The sequence below is a fragment of the Gadus chalcogrammus genome, chromosome 9 (assembly GCF_026213295.1).
Source record: "Gadus chalcogrammus isolate NIFS_2021 chromosome 9, NIFS_Gcha_1.0, whole genome shotgun sequence".
In the NCBI taxonomy this organism is placed as follows: domain Eukaryota; kingdom Metazoa; phylum Chordata; class Actinopteri; order Gadiformes; family Gadidae; genus Gadus; species Gadus chalcogrammus.
The window spans coordinates 6,178,468-6,198,643 of NC_079420.1; the positions used below are offsets into that span (position 1 = coordinate 6,178,468).

General features: G+C 46.1%; 2 protein-coding genes across 4 annotated transcripts in view; one reads left to right on the plus strand and one right to left on the minus strand.

Moving 5' to 3' along the window:
- The window catches only part of parvg (parvin, gamma), a 13,753-nt gene extending 8,698 nt beyond the window's left edge, over window positions 1–5,055 (plus strand). Inside the window, exons 13-14 of one of the 2 annotated variants that reach the window (XM_056598449.1) lie at window positions 397–515; window positions 1,730–5,055. In XM_056598449.1, coding sequence (XP_056454424.1) covers window positions 397–500 — 104 coding nt within the window. In that variant the 3' untranslated portion in view covers window positions 501–515; window positions 1,730–5,055. Of the gene's footprint in view, window positions 1–396; window positions 516–633 lie in introns of both variants that reach the window. The other variant, XM_056598448.1, reaches the window with a different exon arrangement.
- shisal1b (shisa like 1b) lies at window positions 2,617–19,200 on the minus strand. Of its 2 annotated transcripts, XM_056598451.1 has the most exons (4): window positions 19,117–19,200; window positions 16,167–16,380; window positions 13,730–14,026; window positions 2,617–7,522 (listed from the first exon to the last, which is right to left on the minus strand). In XM_056598451.1, coding segments are annotated over exons 1-4 (579 nt in total). In that variant the 5' UTR covers window positions 19,184–19,200; the 3' UTR covers window positions 2,617–7,521. The 2 variants fall into 2 exon arrangements, with proteins under 2 accessions (XP_056454426.1, XP_056454425.1); XM_056598450.1 differs by lacking the exon at window positions 2,617–7,522 and having other exon boundaries at window positions 13,726–14,026.
- Between the last annotated feature and the right edge of the window lie 976 nt (window positions 19,201–20,176).

Below are 20,176 nucleotides of genomic sequence, written 5' to 3' on the forward strand. Positions count from 1 at the left end.
CACACTCTGCACATTAATTAGGTTAACTTGGTGTGCGAGTCCATCTTGATGTCACCTTTATTCAATTAACATTGTGTGGGGGCTTTGGAGGGGGGGGGGGGTCTTTTGGACTAGGACACGTTGATTCGATTTGGCACTATTATTATCGCTGTCCCTTGATCTATGACCTCTTTTATATAATCTGTATGTCGGTCGCCCTTCAGTAGGAGCACCAGGGTCCTGTTGCTGAGAGAGAGAGAGAGAGAGAGAGAGAGAGAGAGAGAGAGAGAGAGAGAGAGAGAGAGAGAGAGAGTGAGAGAGAGAGTGCATGCTCACGCGCAAGTGATATAATTGAATTGTACGAGGTAGCCAAATCCTAAAATAATCCCTAAATGGCTTCTGCTGATCTTGTGACAGACATCATCTCGAGGGACGTCGGTGCCACCTTGAAGGTCCTGTACTTCCTGTTCAGGAGGCACAAGGGGAGACAGGCGGAATCAGCGGCGAGCGCTCAGAAATGAAAAGATGAAGACCTGGTATGTTGCTGTCGATCATGATCACTAGTCACACATATTTCTCCATTGGATCTTGAAGTGAATTGAAAGAAATTCTTCCAACTTCTCTTTAATGCCCATTGTCTTTCTTTTTTCGCAGACACAAAGCAAAACAAATTAAATGCATTGCATGGCAACTTACATGAACATACTGCTGATGTTTTGATTCAGGAATAAATATCTCAATATATATATATATAAATGTATATACGTGTTTCTGTTGAATTTCTCCGTTGATATCTGTCAATTATTTTAATTATTAAGTGCGAATGTATTGCATGATAGATATCCAGTGTCTGATAACAATGGCCCAATACTGAGGGAGAAAGAGAGAGAAATAGATAAAAGACAGCTTGATAGGCATTTGGAAGATAAATGTTTTTGGCCTGAAGTATTCTCTTGTTCATCATGGTGTATTCTCTCGAAAAGGACAAAGGTCGCTTTTCTCCTTGCTTAAGGTTGACCGTCCAATTTACCAACCTTGAACAGTGAATAATTTCAAATGGCTGTCATGACCCCAGTTTTTCAATCTTGAATAAAGGAGTTTTTTTTTACAGGGCTGTACCTAGCATGCATCAGAATTATTGTTGAACTAGACTTGGTGTTAAGTGTAAGAAGGCTAAGCCACTTATATTTCTGCCTTGATGAGGATGATCCCTCATTTCTAAAATAAACGGAATAACCTTGTAAAATGTTGAATATAAAAACCTTACATGATGACATAATTACAGTAAGCCTTCAGGAATGAACTACTATTTGTGCCCGAGAAATGTTACTGCGACAGAACCCATGATTCACAACAGGAACAGCTTGTCCCCAATGCTTCCTACTACATCTTTAACAGACGCTGATATTGAGTGCTATGGAACTGCGCACTCGGTTATACTAGGCTTACTCAAGGCTGAACCCTACACTGGACACGAGGTCAAAGCAAACGATGACCTCACTAACCAAGGACTAAAAAACTCACTTCTCTGTCTCACCTCAGCGAGTCTGAGCGGTTAGATGGGTGCATGAATGTGTTATTCATGTAACCGAAGCGTCCATGATGTTAGCTTCAATTGGAGTGCATGCCTTGTGTGTGTGGTTGTGTGTGTTTGTGTGTAACACCCGCAAGATCATGTTTGCCTTTTGTTCCAGTGTAACAAAGGCATTTCCGTTGTCAAGCTCAGTGTCGCATTGTATTGTATGTTAAGGTCTGTGGCCAGGCAGGAGTACAAAGAAAAAGGAAACCAGGGGAGACCAGTGATGATGTGGATAGAATCTGGGCTCCAGCAATCCTACCATGCTGTAGCAGGACCTCAGACAACGAGCCTGGGCCGGAAACCAGATACCTCAGAAGGGGAATTCATTGCCTATTACAGATACCCACCTCCCAACAACATAATTGGTTCAAACTAATACAAAGTGAAAGAAAGTGAAACTCTGCATTCCCCCAGATTTGAGCTTGTCTGTCCTCAGACAACAGATTTTTACATTAGTCTGATTTGTGTGACTACTGTATGGCTGTATGACTACTGTATGGTATGATTATTGTATAGGTAGCTGCTAAAAGGTGAATTCATTCCAGCTCTAGAAATGGGCATGACAAGGTTTTAATGACTCCTATTATTGTGTGTATTGAGTATTGTCATATTTATAACTGCAGCCCCATTCACACACGCACGCAAACATTCTTGCCCGCAAACAGGAATTCAATAAAAGGTTGACCGCAGGATGAATTGCTCCATCATAAAAGCTTATTTTCTTAGCAACGATCTTGCGTCACATAGACAGGCTATATTGAAAATACCATTCAGTGTTGCTCAAGCCCAACTGCAATAAACTGATGCAATATTTGCCCCGATGTGTGTGTGTGTGTGTGTGTGCGTGAAAGCCTCTAGCGGTGCAGCCGTGGGGTACAGTGCTAACCGTACCACAGTGTTTATCTTTATGCTACTGGAACAGTTGCATAGGCGCTCACTAGTGCCTTGCGGTCTGGCCATTTCCTCTTCTGCTGCTGCCGAGTCCTTTGATGCCGCTGCACTCTGGCAGGTGTGGCATTCACTGGGACGACGTGTTCTGCTCTGAGGATCCGCACTTTAAGGTTTTAGGATGTTTTTTGTACTTTAAGCTATAAGGAAAGTAGGAGGCCAACAATCTATTGGATGCCTGAGCATTTTAATGACATACAAGCTTTTTAAGGGGATCAAATGTATGGACTGTAAGATAGAAAATAGAAGATATTGACACAAATATATGTTGTGTGTATGCAATTTACAACGAATGCACAAAGGCTGTATGTTAACATATTCAATAGGATACAGACACAATTTTTCCTTTGAATCTCTTTGAAGTGCGGTCCATCCATCAATTACACAGTGAAGTGAACAGCAGCTCCTCGTGAATGGACTGGATCTCACAGGAACATTAAGAGCCACTTAAGGGGCACAGTGTCCAGCATTAGCGGATCTAATGTGGACTAGCGGCCTAATAGCATATAAATGGCTGAATGTTTGTCAGGACGCCGCTCCTGCTGATTCTTGAATAACAAGCAGATGTGGATATCAGGACAAATGAGCGCTCGGTGTTAGTCTCAGAAATGCCACTGTGGGGTTTGGCCTTCTGGGAGAAATGGCTAAATGAAAGAAATGTGTGAGCAGAAGGGGTGGTTGTTAAAGGACTATACCGGTCTGGGTGATCAAACCATGGTAGCCGTCTCTATTGGCTTCGCTAGAACATCTTTTCAAATGAACAACAAATCCTGCTGACGAGCATTTGGCAAGAACGCGCCTGCCGAATGAAAATCATAGCAATATAGCACTTTTGTCTTTTCGAATCAATGTGCGTCGGTCAGTTAGTTTGTGACAAAATAACAGTGAATTGTATTACATGTGCTTTGCAAAATGTCTTAACAAAAAGACCGAAGTGCTATATTGCTATTGTTTACATTTGTGCTAGGTGCATTAACGCTAAACGCTGCAGAACAAGAAGTCAATTTACCAATTTAACCAATGTTTAGTGTAGCTAGAATAGACAGTTCTGACGGTTTGGTCACTGTGTCCTTTAAGTGAAAGTAAGCCGGTGAGATAAAGGTACGGGTCATTGCTAGGTTCTAATTGAAAGCTAGCTACTGATTTAAGGGGACTATGCTATGCTGATTGAATGCTAGCTAGTATTTGAGGCAACATACCATCACTAGATTCTAATTGAAAGCGAGCTAATAATTGTAGGGGACAAGTCGTTGCTAGTTGCTAATTGGAAGCTAGCTCTTGATTTGAGGGGACCCATTATCACTAGAGCTGAGGCGAAGCTAGCTACTGATTTGAGTGGGTAGCCTACACATAATGAGTTCTTGAACAAAGTGAAAGATGAGATCAGAGGTGTTTTGTGTAGGGGTTGGGTGTAAAATTGGAAATAAACTTCTGAGCATAGGCTCACAGATGCCTTGACAACTTGGGAAAACAAACTTTGGCATCCCCTCAGACGCGGTGGCCTTTGACACGCTTGGGACTGGAGCAGGTGTGTATGATTGGAAATGAGGTGATGTTGGCAGCTGTACATGTAGTCCTGTGCCTGGTCCTGTCGGAGACCTCGTGTTGAGCTGTCAACCTCCGTGTCTTAATGACCAGTCAGGTGAAGGGCCACCCCTGAATAGGACTGATCTTTGTGTCACTCCGCATTTGACGTTTTATTTTTCGAAAAAAACCTAAAACAAACAACTCGAGACATGGGGATGAAAGGCGTCATAATGATGACAACTTTTACACACAAAAAAAACATTGCCAAACCAGCAGTTTAGTTTAAACACAATGGAAAAGATAAAACTATTTTTTATTTCTTCCTGTCGGAACGATACAAAGTCAACAAGTGCAATAAACAATTTGAACTGAATACGGCACTGAACTGCACATTCTATCTAGCGGTAAAACACATTAGACAGAACGTGACGCACACAATCGTCACTGCCACACCCAACGTGAGGTATCAACCACTACAAAGCATCAGCGGACAGGTGAGGGGTCAAACCGTAAGGCAACTGTAACCATAACAACCTGGAGAGAATTAAACAGATTACGGGGAGGGGGTGGGGTGTAGGTAACCTCCACCCCCCTCCCCTCCCCTGTTTCCCAGAGCCACACCAAAATACCTACCACGTCACATTTAGGCCATTCAACTAAACGGTAAAACATCGCTAGTTAAAGTCACTAGTTGCTAATATGTTTTTCCGAACTTGGGGAGTTTCTGCGAGTGTATCGATTTGGGGGGAGGGGGATACGTTAGTAAGAAATGCCAGTTGACTCTGTGTGTACCGTTAGGTGTTTAACTTAGTTTTCGGATTATTGGAGGCCAGATAAGGGCTTTCCTTCACAGGGCAGTGATACACAGCGCGATAAAGAGGGCTTTCATTCGCCTTATTATCGGCCAGAACACAGCCTTCCCCCGCAACACTGCGCAGTCTCTCCCATATCTGATCCCTGCCACCACACGCGGCTTTGAAGAACCAATTAAATACCCGTTGGTTTGGCAGACGGGGCAAAAAATTCCCCTTTTTCCTCGGCTCACTGACGTTCACGTTACATGTGAGAGAGGGAGGGAGGGAGGGAGGGAGGGGGAGAGAGAGAGAGAGAGAGAGAGGGAGAGAGAGAGAGAGAGAGAGAGAGAGAGAGAGAGAGAGAGAGAGAGAGAGAGAGAGAGAGAGAGAGAGAGAGAGAGAGAGAGAGAGAGAGAGAGAGAAGCCCACGATTGTATATCAATTGGTAAACCTCTGACCCTGAGTAGAGAGAGAGAGAGGGAGAGAGAGAGAGAGGGAGAGGGAAAGGTTCAGAAGTTAAAGAGGTATGAGCGTCATTTAGCGAACTGCGGCTCTCTTCACCAATTATTTCACTTGGGGCACCTTCTATTTAATGTGGAGAACGTGACGGCACTAGCCTAATGAGGGGAGCACGCAATTAAAATGTAACCGTTGAAATTGAAATTGGCTTGCTCCAACAGCTCTGCAAATTTGAATATTATTGCTGATAACTGAGGCCCATCTGCAGCGTTTGACCAGAGTTTTGTTGGACGGCCCTTTTCGGCACTTTAGAACCAAACAAAGACGCAATCGGCATCTTTGTCCATTGTTAAAGTACGCTCAGTAGCAGAACTTATAATGGTGCGTGTCCCTGTAACTCGTCACCCTTCCCTGTTTGTCTTTGCTCTGGGGACTCCCCCATGTGCGCACGTGCCAGGAGTTCTATGCACGTGCTCATAACTTGGCTGCCGTCCTAGTGCAGGCTTCCCTGGTGGGATGAGACATCCTTCCCCCACGCCTTACTGTATTGGGACCTCCGCACCTAAACACCTGGTACCCCCAACCCCCTACCCAATCAACCCATCAACTGCTCCCTCCACCTTCTCCGCTATATACACACTCGCCAAAAACCCATAACCATCAAATTCAAATCAGCTCAGAGAAAATGGTTTTGTGTTGCTTCTATCAGGTGCTACTCGCTGTGGCGTGTTGGCTTACATAATGATTGTTTTCGCTTGCGTTCCCCGGTGCACTGTTTGTACACTGAATATGGATGCAATATGCTAATAGATAACTATGGAATCGCAGGGGTTGTGACCTGAGCAAAGGCTCCTATGTGAAAACCCTGGTGGCTTTACGCCGTGAGGGAGGTGTGCTAATTTGACCTGCCAATCTTTCTTTCCCTTTCCTTGCACCCACTCGGTTCTGGTCTGAATACACAACTGTACATTATTGCTGATGTTGGAGGCTGTTATTTTCCATTGGTTTATTTGCTTGTAACTATTGTGGGAAATATGGTGTTTCTTTATGAATGATCCAAATCAATATTGATGCATGTTGTATTGCTCTTCGAACCGTTGTACAGCTGGGAGGGGGGGGGGGGTAACAGAGTGTTGTATCACCACAAGTACCACGCATCAAAACACACCTTCTCTACACTAAATAAATAATGGACTTGTAGCCCACTTGTAGCCCAAATTAGCTGAAGGTTAGCATGGGCGCCTGGTTGAGGTGGTGTCCCTGATCTTTCGTGTAACTGTGGAGGAGGAAACGTATATCTACGGTCTTCACCAGCCCTTATTGCAACCTTACCATGCTACTGAGGGAGTTTAACTTGCGTAAAACATTCTGATACAGCGACTCTGCTGTATGGCGCTGTTCCCTGTCGACTGGATCACATTATAGATGAATCCGTTTCTCTCTCGGTCTGTGCTGTTTTTTTGTCGTTTTGTTGTTTTGTTGTTTGAACCAAGTTATAAAACTAAGGGGGTTATGCTCTGCATCAACCTGGGGTAAAATCAGTTTAAAGAACGCCAACCACTCGCACTCGTACATAAATAAACCACCAACTAGATAGCACACAACTGTGTCTAATTGCTACTCAACACAAACTGACACAGCAGTGTAAGAGACACCATATATCTAAGAAAGATATATATATATATATATTTGTTTTCTTTTTTTTTGTTTAACGCCGACTGAGCCGACTTTCGCCACTTTTGCACAAACTACAGTTCGTCCAGTGGCGTGCTGGGCACAAGTGGAACACAGCAAACTGTTGTGTCATTTCGTGTCGGAGGGAGGGGGGGATCAGCTAAAATGGCTACGAGCAGCTGAATGTGTCTGGTGCTCCTTGTTGTTGTTTTTTCTTCCTCTTTTTTGCTGCAGTGGCCTGATAGCAGCAGTAAGATCCTCCCTTCTCCTCACATTCCCCCTCAGCAGTCCGTTGCTGTGCCGACTCAGTGTGACGGGCCCGAGCCGGCTTTTCCTTCTTCAAAAGGTCCATTGGCAGGTTGTTGTGCCCGTTAGCGACGCCAGAATGAGGGTCAGGGTGATGGGGTTGGCAGGGGGCAGAGGGTGGTGGTGGGGGGGTTGGGAGTAGTCCCTGTTGGCTGCTCCGGTATCCTCCTCCAACGTCCTCCCAGCTTGGGTGACGTGATGGTGGAGGTGTCTGTGGGGATCGGGAGAGGTCCTCTGCAGCCAACAGAGCATCGATCTGAGGGGAATGAAGAGAGTTGGAGGTCAGCGCAACGCTTGAACTTCAACTTTATCCTGACCCTTTAGGGTCGCCGTTTGAGAGTAGCTCACAACCTATGGCTCGCATTAGCTGTTAAATAACACATTTGAATATGCATAGAGAATCACCGGTGAGACCATTATTGGCTACCTAATGCTTCTATAATTAATTTGAAAGTATGCATGTATATCATAAATGTCAAACATATGAAGGTCAAATATATACGCCATATTTGGTGTCGTAAAACAAAAAAAAACGGAAGCAGGACTGTCGATTCTCCATTGTTTATTATTTGTAATATTCCCCGGGATGTGGCCGTTTGTCATTCTCGACGGCGCTCGTCAATCACCGTCAAACACGATCAGAGTTGACATTGTTAGCCGTTAACCATTAGCCGTTATCTATTTTCGGGGGAGCTTAACCGTCAGGGCGAATAAAGGTTATTCCACGGGATTTATCCTCGGCAAATATCAGCCCCAGCGCTCCTTTAAGCTCAAAGCAAAGAGCTTGGTGGTCAACAGATTCCATTAAGTTGCGGCTGCCACTGCTTGTGGAAAGCTCCATGATCCCGTTGGGCAACATGGGCATAGTCTGGTCTCCCGGGAATGCGGCACCCGGAATAGAGACCGAACGCGCCCCCCCCCGCTATCCGAACGCACATGTTCCGCTATCCGTTCCGAATGAAAGAGGATGAAAACAACACTGAAGAAGCGGTCGGCATGAATATTTAAAATGGAAAGATGTTTTCTCGAGTCATTCATGATTCATGATTTGGGTGCCGTTACTTTTTGTTCAGAAAGATAAGAAATCCCTCAGATATGGCTCTTTAATTCGGACAGAAACAGCAAGACCCCGTAGTTCTCTTTAGAAGACCATTTGTTCGCTACCTAAAATGCAGTTTGTCCAGTCTCGATTGAGAGAGAGAGAGTTAAACGATTTGTAGTGTTCTGCTGACGTCCGAGTAGAACTAGCTTTTAGCATACTGTAGCATACCGTATGCCTGCATATTGTATGCGATACACAAAACAGATAAAACAGCATCAATAATGGTAATACCCTTATAGACGGAATGTCTTTGTTCCACTTGATCTGTTCAAGTATATTTATACTATACTCTCTGGTTTGACTCCACAGGTTAGCCTACAAGCTAAACTGTGGAGTGCTTTGCCCTGGATAGAAACGGACCACCAGACAAAGTATCCCAGCGTTTCTTTGAATGCTTCACGCTCAGGGACTGAATCACGTCACACGACAACAAATAGCAGCATACTGCACACGATTGCAAAAAAAATAATTGTATTTGTATGATTAAAAAATGTAAAGGAATAATAAGCAACTGGTTCTTTGTTGAACTATGTTAGTACTGTAGACATTCATTAACTCACTCGACAGATGGAACATATTGCTCTAATTGGACTGTATTCTCTGAGCTGTTCAAATGGACAGCCAGGCTTGCAGATCATTTAAGATCTATTCTTCTTTAACAGTTCAGCAAGACGCATTGGCTACAAATGCAATTATGTGGAATAACGGTTCACGCGCGTGGACAAAAGACATGCAGAGATGTTTCATCTTGTCCGATGCAGCCGAATAGACTGTGAGCTTACCCTGACCCCTTTAAGCAGGCAACACACCAGAAGATTCACCCAATTTTAAACCTAATGTGCCCCTGATGACTGCTAGTCAAGACTTCTCAGAGTCTGCCCTAGTCTGGATAGTCTGCGCAAAATAGTCGTAACCAGCGTTCTTGTGCCAAAGTGAAACCCTGCCATTAAATGTGCGTCTCGCCCAGACTTTGAGCTGCGGCTTAGGTTGGTGAAAGTCTTCCAGTGTGTCCCAGGCTTAATAGGTCGAGCCATGAGCGGGGAAATGAGACAAGACAGGCACTAATAGAGTGATGGGCGCTCTTTACCGCGGACCGGCAGCCCAGGGACAAGATCGATCGGGTCACGGAAGGATGCGCTGCTCGCTAACGGGCCGGAGGGTGAGTCAGCGACCGAGCTGGGAGTGGAAGCACCGTCGGCTGACGTGCCCCCATGGCTCAGCTCTGCCGGCCCAGCAACTCATCAACTCTGGGTGGGAGAAAGTTGGCAGCGAGCTCCAGCGCTGCAGGCAGCACTGCTGTACTTAAAACGAGGCGCTTTAGAAGAGTCTGAGCCAACTTTCTGCAGATGGCAGATACGGCGTTGACTTCTTTCTTTGAAGCCACACAGCTCTCAAAGCAGCTTGAACTCGGCCTTTGTCATATGATTAAATGTCATGACTTGTCGTTCTTGCTGCAGTGTCCACCAGGCCCACAGGGTACCTTTCAAAAAATCTCCTCCGTTCCTCGGAGAGAGTGTATGCGGTGGCTGTCGTTTGCTTGTTTATCAGCACTTTTTGAGTGGTTTCGGAACACACTTGTGTCCACGTTGAATGAATAACATCACGTAATGTTATGAAAGTCCTGCCCTGGACATTCCAACCAAATGCGGGAGTGGGAATACAGAAATCCATTCAAACCTCCAATCCAGTTAAGTAACACAATCCTACTTGGCGGAGTCAATCTCCTACATGGATCATACACTGTTTTGGAAGGATGGGACCGTTATTAAAGTTGTTATTGTGTTTCTTAGAGCTAAACAGGAAACCTGTAGTGTGGCAGACTTTTTAATAAAGAGGACTCCATGAAGAAAATAACAACGGGTTCCCAGGTCGCCCACACTTAACCCAGCAGTTCTGAAGAGACACACACACACACACACACACACACACACACACACACACACACACAGACACACCCACACACACAGACCCAGACAAACCGACGCACACACACAGACACGTCGTCTCGTATAGAACCATGGTACACCGAGTTCCCAGGAGGCAAACAATGCACTTGGAAAATAACTATACTATTAAATAGAAGTCCATGCTGTGAGAGGTATTAGAGTAGCTGTGAGGTTGGTATCCTCCATCTTTCATCCATTGCTGCTTTGCCGCAGGAGTGCAATGTTTCTCGTCTGTGTATCAGAATGTTTGTTTACAGTCGTTCAACAGATGGGGGACCAGGTGGAGGCACACAAACACACGTCAACCCTTTGCTTGTCAACCTGCTATAGGTTGTCATAGCAGGGACAGGAGTTACTGTAGTATATTGTGTATGTTGCTCGACCATTGGGCAGCCATTCCTCCACATCCGACCACAGGTGTATATACAGGATTTGTCTGCATGATAGAAAACCTCTTACTGTGGGAAATTCGTGAGTGTGTTAGTTAGAGAGTCTCTCTCTTCACTTAGAGAACGAATTTGTTTGAAAGTTTCCCTGATCCATGTCATTGAGATTCCTCCCACGCATCTGTCATTTACATATCCACAGCCTCCCTGTCGCTTGGGATAAAAGCGTGTAAGACTAAATAGTAAATAGAAAGTAGTTGCTTCTAAAAGAGGGCATTCTCTTCACATTTCTGTTGTAAGCCTGTGAACATTTTTAATTGAAGGTTTGAATATAATTGTTGATGAAAACAAAACGCAACTCTGTGCTTGGCTATCCGTATTAACCCAAAACAGTTTTGTTATGAGCACTACCTTAAAAACAATTCTTCTGCGTAGTCATGAGTTTTATGACTAAAACCGTTGAACAGTAAAAAAAAACTGTAAAAAAAACGAAACAGTATTCCATCCCAGTACGTCCCAGTGCTCCTCTCATTAAGACCTCAGCCATCGCCGCACGACCAGCCCGCTCTGGCATTCACACAACCCTCTGCGTGTCCCTGGGTCTCCGGTTCCACTACCCTCCTCACTGGCTCCCACTGAGGCTGCAGGTCAGCCCGGCGCGCACAAGATGGATGGGTCCGTCCAACAGGAGCAGACTTCATGTCTAATAAGTGGCCTCAGTGGAGGCGTCCGCTTTTAGCAAAGTAACTCTTCACCAGTATAACAGCCTACGGATCTCCCCCACTCTCTCCCCCAATCTCTCCCCCACTCTCTCCTAGCATCCTCCTCTTTGCTGGCAGGGCCCATTTGTCATATCACTCCCAGCCCTCATTAAATTATCATAGCTGGGATGGAGAGTCTTGGGAGGCGAGGGGTTTAACCCCTAGTGGGCTGGTGAGAGGTGGCCGAGGACTGGGTGATGAGTTGACCGAACGGGACCCGTGATGGGTTTTTATCTGGATCGGTTGTTCAGATGTTTGTTTGTGATGCACTGTGAGTGATGGGTGATGCAGAAAGATTGAATGATGCTCTCCGTTGTGAAAGGGGTTTTGTTATAACTTATCGGACAGGGCGGTGATTCTCCTCCGGCCTTGTCTGCTTTGAGCAATAACGGACCGTTGATTCTAAGTCTTGACCACTCAAAGACAATTCAACAGATATCAAAAAACAACAACAACAACAACAACAAAAAAACAACTCACAACCATCCAATCTTGTCTTTGTTTTTCCTAAACTAAAGTATACATTTGGGATCCCAAAATGTCTCCGTATTGATTCCTAAGACAACCACAGACAGTGCTAATATCAGTTTAATGTAGGACCTCCTGGCTCGTGCCTTGCCTTGGCTTCCTGGCTGATGACAGCTCTGTAATGAGCTTCTCCTGGAGGATGTTAAAATAATGATCTCTTAAACAGCGGGTTTAGCCAGGCTATTCTCAGTTGAGTGACAAAGACGTCACGTGATCGAGGGAGGCGAGATGACCCCATGACAGATGGCATTTTTATTATAATATTCCCATCAAACCCATCTTTGTCTGAATATTCAGTCTGGTCACGCGTGTGTGGGCAAGATGATGGCAGGCCCAATTGAGTCGTCGAAAAAGGGGTTATGGTGCTGAGTGTTCGATCCCAGATGACCACAGCCTGTAGGCATTCAAGAGCAAGATGGCTTACACCTACCTGCTTCTAAATTACATATATCTGTATTCAGTATAAGTGATGCATAAAGTATGTGGGCCTCTGCTACCACGTGTCTCGGAATGTTCAGTGTGTGGATCAGAATCCACAAAAGATTGACACCGCCCAAGCACACACAAGATGTGCTCATTTAATTTGACTTAATACAACTTCATTCTATTAGTACCAAATAGAAGAAACACAAGTAAACACATCTGATTTTAAAAAGATAATCAAACAGTCTAACAAGCTTCAAGCTGTCTCCTGGTAATGGCAGTGTTGAGAAGAGGAACGTGATGTAATCGTTAAGAGTCTAGACGAAGTGCAAAACGGAGCGGAGGAGATGAGAATCGTCAATGACGTTTTAATGCGGTCAACAACATATTGAACGCTACCTGATTACCGGCCGAGCCATACATCAATCTCCCCCCCTACCCTGCCATCATCCCTTCACTGAGACAGCACAGAGCGAGACACACAATGAACGGCATCCTTAAGGAGAAGCTGAGTTTAATAATAAAGAAGTGCCTGAGACGTCAAAGTGCATCTGGAACGAGGCTCCTTTTGAGCGAGCTTCTGCGTTTCCACGACTCCAGCCCGGTCCCCAGTCGCTCTCCCTGCCTGCCCTTCACTGACACCTGCCACCAAAGTTATGGAAATTGCCTCCGCACAGCAATAAAGCTCCCACTTCTTTTCACAACCGAACAATTCACCGACTCGCCGTCTTAATGCGGCGGGATTAAGGGGTTGGCCTTTTTTGTCAAACCTGACAGCAGTCGATTGGATTACGGGCCGATATCTGGAGAGCGGTCGAAGACTGCGTCGCCGTGACCCAGAGAGAGGCGGAGAGAGAGAGAGAGAGAGAGAGAGATAGAGAGAGAGAGAGAGAGAGAGAGAGAGAGAGAGAGAGAGAGAGAGAGAGAGAGAGAGAGAGAGAGAGAGAGAGAGAGAGAGAGGCAGAGAGAGAGAGAGGCAGAGAGAGAGAGAGAGAGAGAGAGAGAGAGAGAGGCAGAGAGAGAGAGAGAGAGAGAGAGAGGCAGAGAGAGAGAGAGAGAGAGAGAGAGAGAGAGAGATAGAGAGAGAGAGGCAGAGAGAGAGAGAGAGAGGAGAGAGAGAGAGAGAGAGAGAGAGAGAGAGAGAGAGGCAGAGAGAGAGAGAGAGAGAGAGAGAGAGAGAGAGAGAGAGAGAGAGAGAGAGAGAGAGAGAGGCAGAGAGAGAGAGAGAGAGAGAGAGAGAGAGAGAGAGAGAGAGAGAGAGAGAGAGAGAGAGAGACATATACAGAGAGGGGGAGAGCCAGGCATGGTGAGCCTCACCAGGCGGTGGAGGTGTTGTAGGGCAGCAGCGTGGGGCTGCGGCTCTCCCCCCTCAGGCTCTGCTGGGGCTGGTAGTGGGCCGGCATCATGGGCACGGCCTGGGCCTCGCTCTCCGCCGGCAGGGACTGGTGCCACTGGCTGCGGGCCTTCTTCAGCCAGCGGCCCCCCAGGCCCCACTTCTCCAGGTACACCCGGCACAGCTCGTAGTTGATGGCCGAGTAGTACAGGAAGTCCAGGGCCAGCAGCACCATGACGAAGAAGCCGTAGATCCACACGCCCACCAGGGCAGTGTAGTTACTGCAGAAGGGGGGAGGGAGGAGGGGGGAGGGAGGAGGGGGGAGAAAAACACATGATTACCCCCGCCGGCTCTAATCAAGACAGAGTATCCCCGCCGGTCTCCTCCGTTCGCTTTCCCTTTAAAAAAAACTGTTTAGGAAACGGTGACTTTCATTCACGCTGGGGTCCTGTTAATCGGTCTCCCTTGGACCTTTTCTATCTGTAGCATCTCCTAAATCACCTCTCTCCCACTTCCCAACCAACCTTCGACTAATTCCCCTCATTCATTACCTGCTTCCCCAGGATTTATGTGGCGCACATTAAGTATCGCCCTGAGTTCGCCCCGTGCTCATAAATTTAAACAAGGTAAATTCACGCAAAGCAGAGACGTGAGGGAGCAGCCAATGTGCAGCCAGAGGTGGTAAATGTCTTGGGGGGGGGCCCGAGTGCTTTGGTCCTATTAGGATGTTTTACAGAGTGAAACATATTACTTTGCTCCGATGACAGATGATATAAGATTTGATCTACAAAAAAACTTTTGTCAGCTGTTCTTAGACTGTATATATAAAGTAAAAATACAGTCCGAATCCCTCTTTCAGTTGAACACTTAAACTGGAACTAAGTTTGATAAAAACAAACGTGGCCTGACAATACGGATCCGATGAAATCCCACACATTTCAAACATCAGCGTCACTCCAACACACAAAAAAAATCCCACTCCAAAACCCAATTTGCATATTTCCTTGCCTAGTGAGTGACAGTGGTCCTTGTGTCTCTCTGCTCGTGTGGGGGAAGCCTATCTTATGTGCACAGGGATAAATGTGCAGTGCTATTTCAGCCAACGACACCATAAGGCGGGACAGAATGATTTATCCTCAGCACTCACCCCGGCTTAAACAAACGTTACGTAACGGTAAACATGGCGACTTCCAGGGAGGAAAAGCAGGGCCGGGGTGACACATCAGCCCCGGAATTACCTTGCCTTTCATGGTGCTCCCTTCATTTCACGAGAGGCACAACAACAACCGCTCCGTTTCGGATCGAGGTCTGTTGCCATTACGCTTTTGTCGGCCTTGGATTTGACACTTTAACAAGGTGACCGGGATACAGCCAGTCGAAGTGAGAGCGCAGAGGTTGGGCATGGGGGCGGGGGCGGGGGCGGGGGGGGGGGATGTAAGAGGTTTCTTGTACTTGAGGCCGTGCCAGCGGATAATATCGTGCACACCGGCGCATCCCCCACCTCGCCGTCTAGTGAGCGGCGCTGAAAACGGCCGCGCCGACGGACGGGGTCACGCTCCGCTGAAACGACCCCTGATACCCTGCCATTAGAGGAGTCAGCTCACCTCCGGTATCCCAGCTAAACAACCAGCCAGCACCACAGCTGCCTGGCTCAATCCCAACCCCGCGCCAACTCTCCCCTTGTGGTTTTGTGCCACACCCAGTGAGTGTGTTGTGTTGATTCGGCGTAGGCCAACGGCGTGTCGTAGGCTCGTCACGGTGTGATATCGTAGGTTTGAGAATGTGCTGGAGTAGTTTGGATGAGAAGTGGTCATGTGCTAGGGCTTCACTCTGGCCATGGTCGCTCTGTAGCTGCACGGAGAGAGAGCGAGAGAGGGTTAGAGTGCAACGCCTGCCCAGTCCCCGTCGTCCTGACGTCTGAGTCCCACAGCAGAGGACAATATGCTAGAGGGGAAGGGACTCTACTTTGCAGTGTTTTGAAGCCCACTGCGGCTGCTTGTCAAGATGAACGTCCTCGTGTTGAACAGAAGTCCGACCCTGTTAATTCACAGCAGTCTGTCGGTCTGTGTGTATCCGCTGCTCCGCATGTATAACGCCATCCGACTAGCCAGAGGGAGGACAACATGTACGGCGTGCTCTTACTTTATAACACATTCCATAATTCATATTTGGATTGGATTTGGGCAGAATTGGACGTTTGTCAATGAGAGCAAATGCAACTTTATACAAAAAAAGAATACAAAGAATTAAATATAAATCGAATGACTTGACCTACATTTGACTTGAATTTTGCTTTTGAACAGTCAACTTTATTAACAGAAGGCTTCTGCCTCTGCTTGATGGACCGTTGCCCTGGGATAGTCCCCACATTACTATGATTTCTGTGATTTTATGAATGAGCTCATGGCTACTGCTGCTTACTTGTGCGCGTAGCCGTCAGTGGTGGAGGTGAGGTTGACCTGCATGACGGTCTGGAACTCGGTCTCGTTGCAGCAGTACTTGAAGGCGGTGTTGTTGTGGTGGCAGCAGAACATGTACGTCTTGTTGTCCGAGAGGCGCGGACAGTGGAAGCCAAAGTGGTAGCGCCCCTTGAGGTCGGAGTAGGGTTCGCACACGCGGTAGTGGGCCGAGAGAGCTGTGGTGACAGGGGAGAGAGAGAGAGAGAGAGAGAGAGAGAGAGAGGGGGGGGGGGATGTCAAGCGGTATCTCTGTGAAGTGCTTATAAAGTAAAAACATTGAGGGAAAAAAAAACGTACGAAAAAGATATTCAAAGTCTCGTAAACATAAATGAAGGCCTCGGTTCCACTTCACTTGTCGCTTTAATTAAACTTTTATCTCCCCATCGCGTGATGACTCAGCGGGAGTCACAGCAAGCAAGGGCCGTGTTTACAGGCGGCCGGGTGCGTAATTAAAACCCCGACACTACTCCAACTCCAACTACAACTCACACCCCAATCTCCCGGTGTGCGCGGTAAGCGTGCACGGTATACAGTATCTATAGGCCGCAGGGAGGAATGATAACAAAATGGATTGCATGGGTTATACATGATGAGAGCACTCGACTTCCTATTCAATATTTATTTGATCCGTGACGTTCTGCGTGCAGCGCCAGATTATGTCATGAATCCTGCATGTTAAACCACCCAAACCCAGGCCATCTCCACTCCCTGACACCTCCCCCACATCTGAGTTTCTGTTGCAACGGAAGCTCTGTCAAACTCCTCCATAGAGTCTTTTTTTTTTTTTGAAAAACAGCACCGGCATCATTTCACCCGTATTTTAAATATTTAGTATGGCGTAACGCACATCCAAAACACCCACAGAAATCTCATTCAGAGGTTGTGTCTGGATGCCAGCCCTGGCACATCAGCTCATGAAATGTGCATGGAAATGAAAAGGCCGACTTCCACAAAATGTCCACCCCGGACCTCCAGAACAGGACAAAGAGTGAATATGGATCGTTGGCAACCGTACGCTTTCCTTTAACCCTTGGATTAAATCCACAGAAACCTGCGGTGGCAAGTGAGACTTGAGCAGATAATCACCAATTACACATCTGTCAGAGATGCGGACGAGAGACGGGGAGAGAGAGATTGAATCAACAGTAGCGAGGGGGGAGAGAGAGTTATACGTATGGCTCAGCTGACTCAAAAAGCAGCTGACGGACACCTTCAAAGCAAATCAGGAAGAAGCTGTATGGAGTCTCCTCACCTGGCATTCCCATTAATAAAGCATGGATGAGATGCGCTGTGCCTGGCAGCTGCCTGCTTGTTAGAACCTGCTAGAAGCTCCATGGAAAACAAGACCCTGACCCTGTTGCATCAACTTGTCTAAACACAAACATGCGTGTAGAGGCACATTTAATCCGACACTAAACACATAGGCACACACACACAAACTCACTTGTGCATGTGCAAACATCCACACAGTAAGACACACAATCGCCTATGCTTCTGCATACAAACACTCGCACGCAATCCTGCTGATCGGTAATTAAAGGCTGGGGAAAGATGTTGTTGATTGCGCTCATTAGAGTAGTATTTTTCAGCGCAGCTTTCAAAAGCTCACTTCAGAAAAGCAGATTTCAGCGCGTGTCTCATGCCAGCAACCCACAGGGAGGTGAGTGTTGTTCTATTATTTTCTCAATAATGTCAGACCGGAGCAGATTGGCTTTCTAAACAGATGGAGTTCAGGCCGGTGATAATGAGGTTTTTTCATTGACATGTACAACACACTAGCTCTACCCCTTCCTGAGACAAATCTAATCGACAGCCTGTTCCTGCTGAACAGGAAGTACGAAACAAGAGGAGGAGGACGACACGGAGACGAAGCACGCAAACAAATCACCAGTAGAAGGACGGTGAGAGGGAGAGAGAGGATGTTCACTGTATCAGTGTTGAGTGTTGAGACTTTGCATCACTCATCACATGTTGAAATACACCTACTGGATCACTTTTGGTACTCATATTTTTTTAGCCATTAGAATTTGGCTTGTTCTTGAATTGAGCTCTCCGTATTAATTACCATGAAACATTGATAACTTAGCATAGCCTTCACCTAAGGTTTGGTCCCTTCCCTACCAGTGGACCACCACCAAAGAATGGCATGGTAGTCAACAAAGAGAGACAATTAACTGTATGATCCTGTTAGATTTGTACCATTAATCATCTTTCTATGCCGATAAAATAGCAAAGGCACCTGACTAGCTGCAGTGGAAGGCTTGGGATCATATAAGATCGATACAAGGGAAGAAAAAAGTGTCAGGCTTCAAAAACACTAAACCTAAAAAACAAACAGCTGTTTTCGGTCAAGGCGGTGTCGTAAACAAAGCCATCTTGTTCATTAAATGGAAAGCACTGACGTGAGGATAGAGTCGTAGACATTAGACAAGCCAAATGTTTACAACCACTAATAAAAACAAGGAACCTTGCGGAAGGATTCCCCAATAAGGCGTGAATAACAGCTGGTGATTCCACTGGTGTCATGTCCGCCACCTCCAGATTTGTATTGATTTGATGTAACTTTATCTAACCATAAAGTCGCAAAAGGACATAAATAGGAGAATTGCAAATCAAAATGTAGTTTTGAAGAACAAAAAGGGATAGAGCTTAAACACGCAAAAAAATAAACAGAGTAACTTTATACACAGACACACAAAAAAAAAGAATCGAACAAGATTAAAAGACAAAAAAATTGTGAACAATTAATTAGCAAAAGTTAAATAAGCAAAAGTTAAATTGCCGAAGTAAAACTTGCGGAAACTAACTTTGCCAAGTGAAGGACAAAAGTGCTCTCAGTGTACTTTGAAGGATGGACGGACGGATATACCCATGAGGAACATTAGACAGACGTCAGGCGACAGCGGACAGACCTGCGCTGGACAGCAGGAGGAACACCACCGTCAGGACATTGAAGGACTGTCTGCTGGTGAGAGTCATCTTCTCAACCTCATTCAGGGGAGGGAGGGAGGGAGGGAGTGGGGGGAGGGCGAGGGAGGGCGAGGGCAGGGGGGGGGAGGGGGACGCCGCTCTGCTCTTAGTCGGACGTGGCCATTGGTCTGCTCGCCCGCTGCTCCTCTCTCACATGGCTGCCACTCGGTGTCTCTCCACCTAGAGTGAGACGGAGAGATACAGAGAGAGGCAGAGAGAGGCAGCGAGAGACAGAGAGAGAGAGAGAGAGAGAGAGAGAGAGAGAGAGAGAGAGAGAGAGAGAGAGAGAGAGGGAGAGAGAGTAAGAGGGAGAGAGAGAGAGAGAGAGAGAGAGAGAGAGAGAGAGAGAGAGAGAGAGAGAGAGAGAGAGAGAGAGAGAGAGTAAGAGAGACATTAGATGACAGAGCAGGTTTCATCACACTCTGGGCTGCTCGACCTACTTGCCGGCTTGTTGAACTTAAATTGCTTATGGTAGTATTTATATGATATTTCGAAATGACATCGCCCACGCACCACCTCAACTACTGTGTGAGCTTGCAGGCTGCTATAACAAAGCTGGAGACTTCTCGAAAAAAGATAGCATGGATCTGTCTCCTTATGAAATGTAAAAAGTGAGTTTTTATTTATGACAGTAGCAATGTTTCTACGAGCCCCTACCGATATACTTATGCACTCATTTTACACCTGGCTTTTTTCCGGTGCTTCATGAAATGAAAAAATATATTATATAAGTAAATATATTCATTAATATTTTTCTTCTTTTTTCTTTTAATCTGTTTATTGAGTTTTTCCAGTTCATCATCAACAGACTTAATGTTTAATCAAAACCGTGTCAAGTCTGAGTAAAAGTATTTAGTAGATGGTACACTACAGTATAAGATCACTAGATCATTTTTATTATTCAGTTTGCTTTTGAAGGACACTTTTCACCAGTAACAGTTTCTCCAATTTGCTTCAGAGAGTTAAGAATATTGTAAAGAGCAAGTTTTATTAAGATGTTTT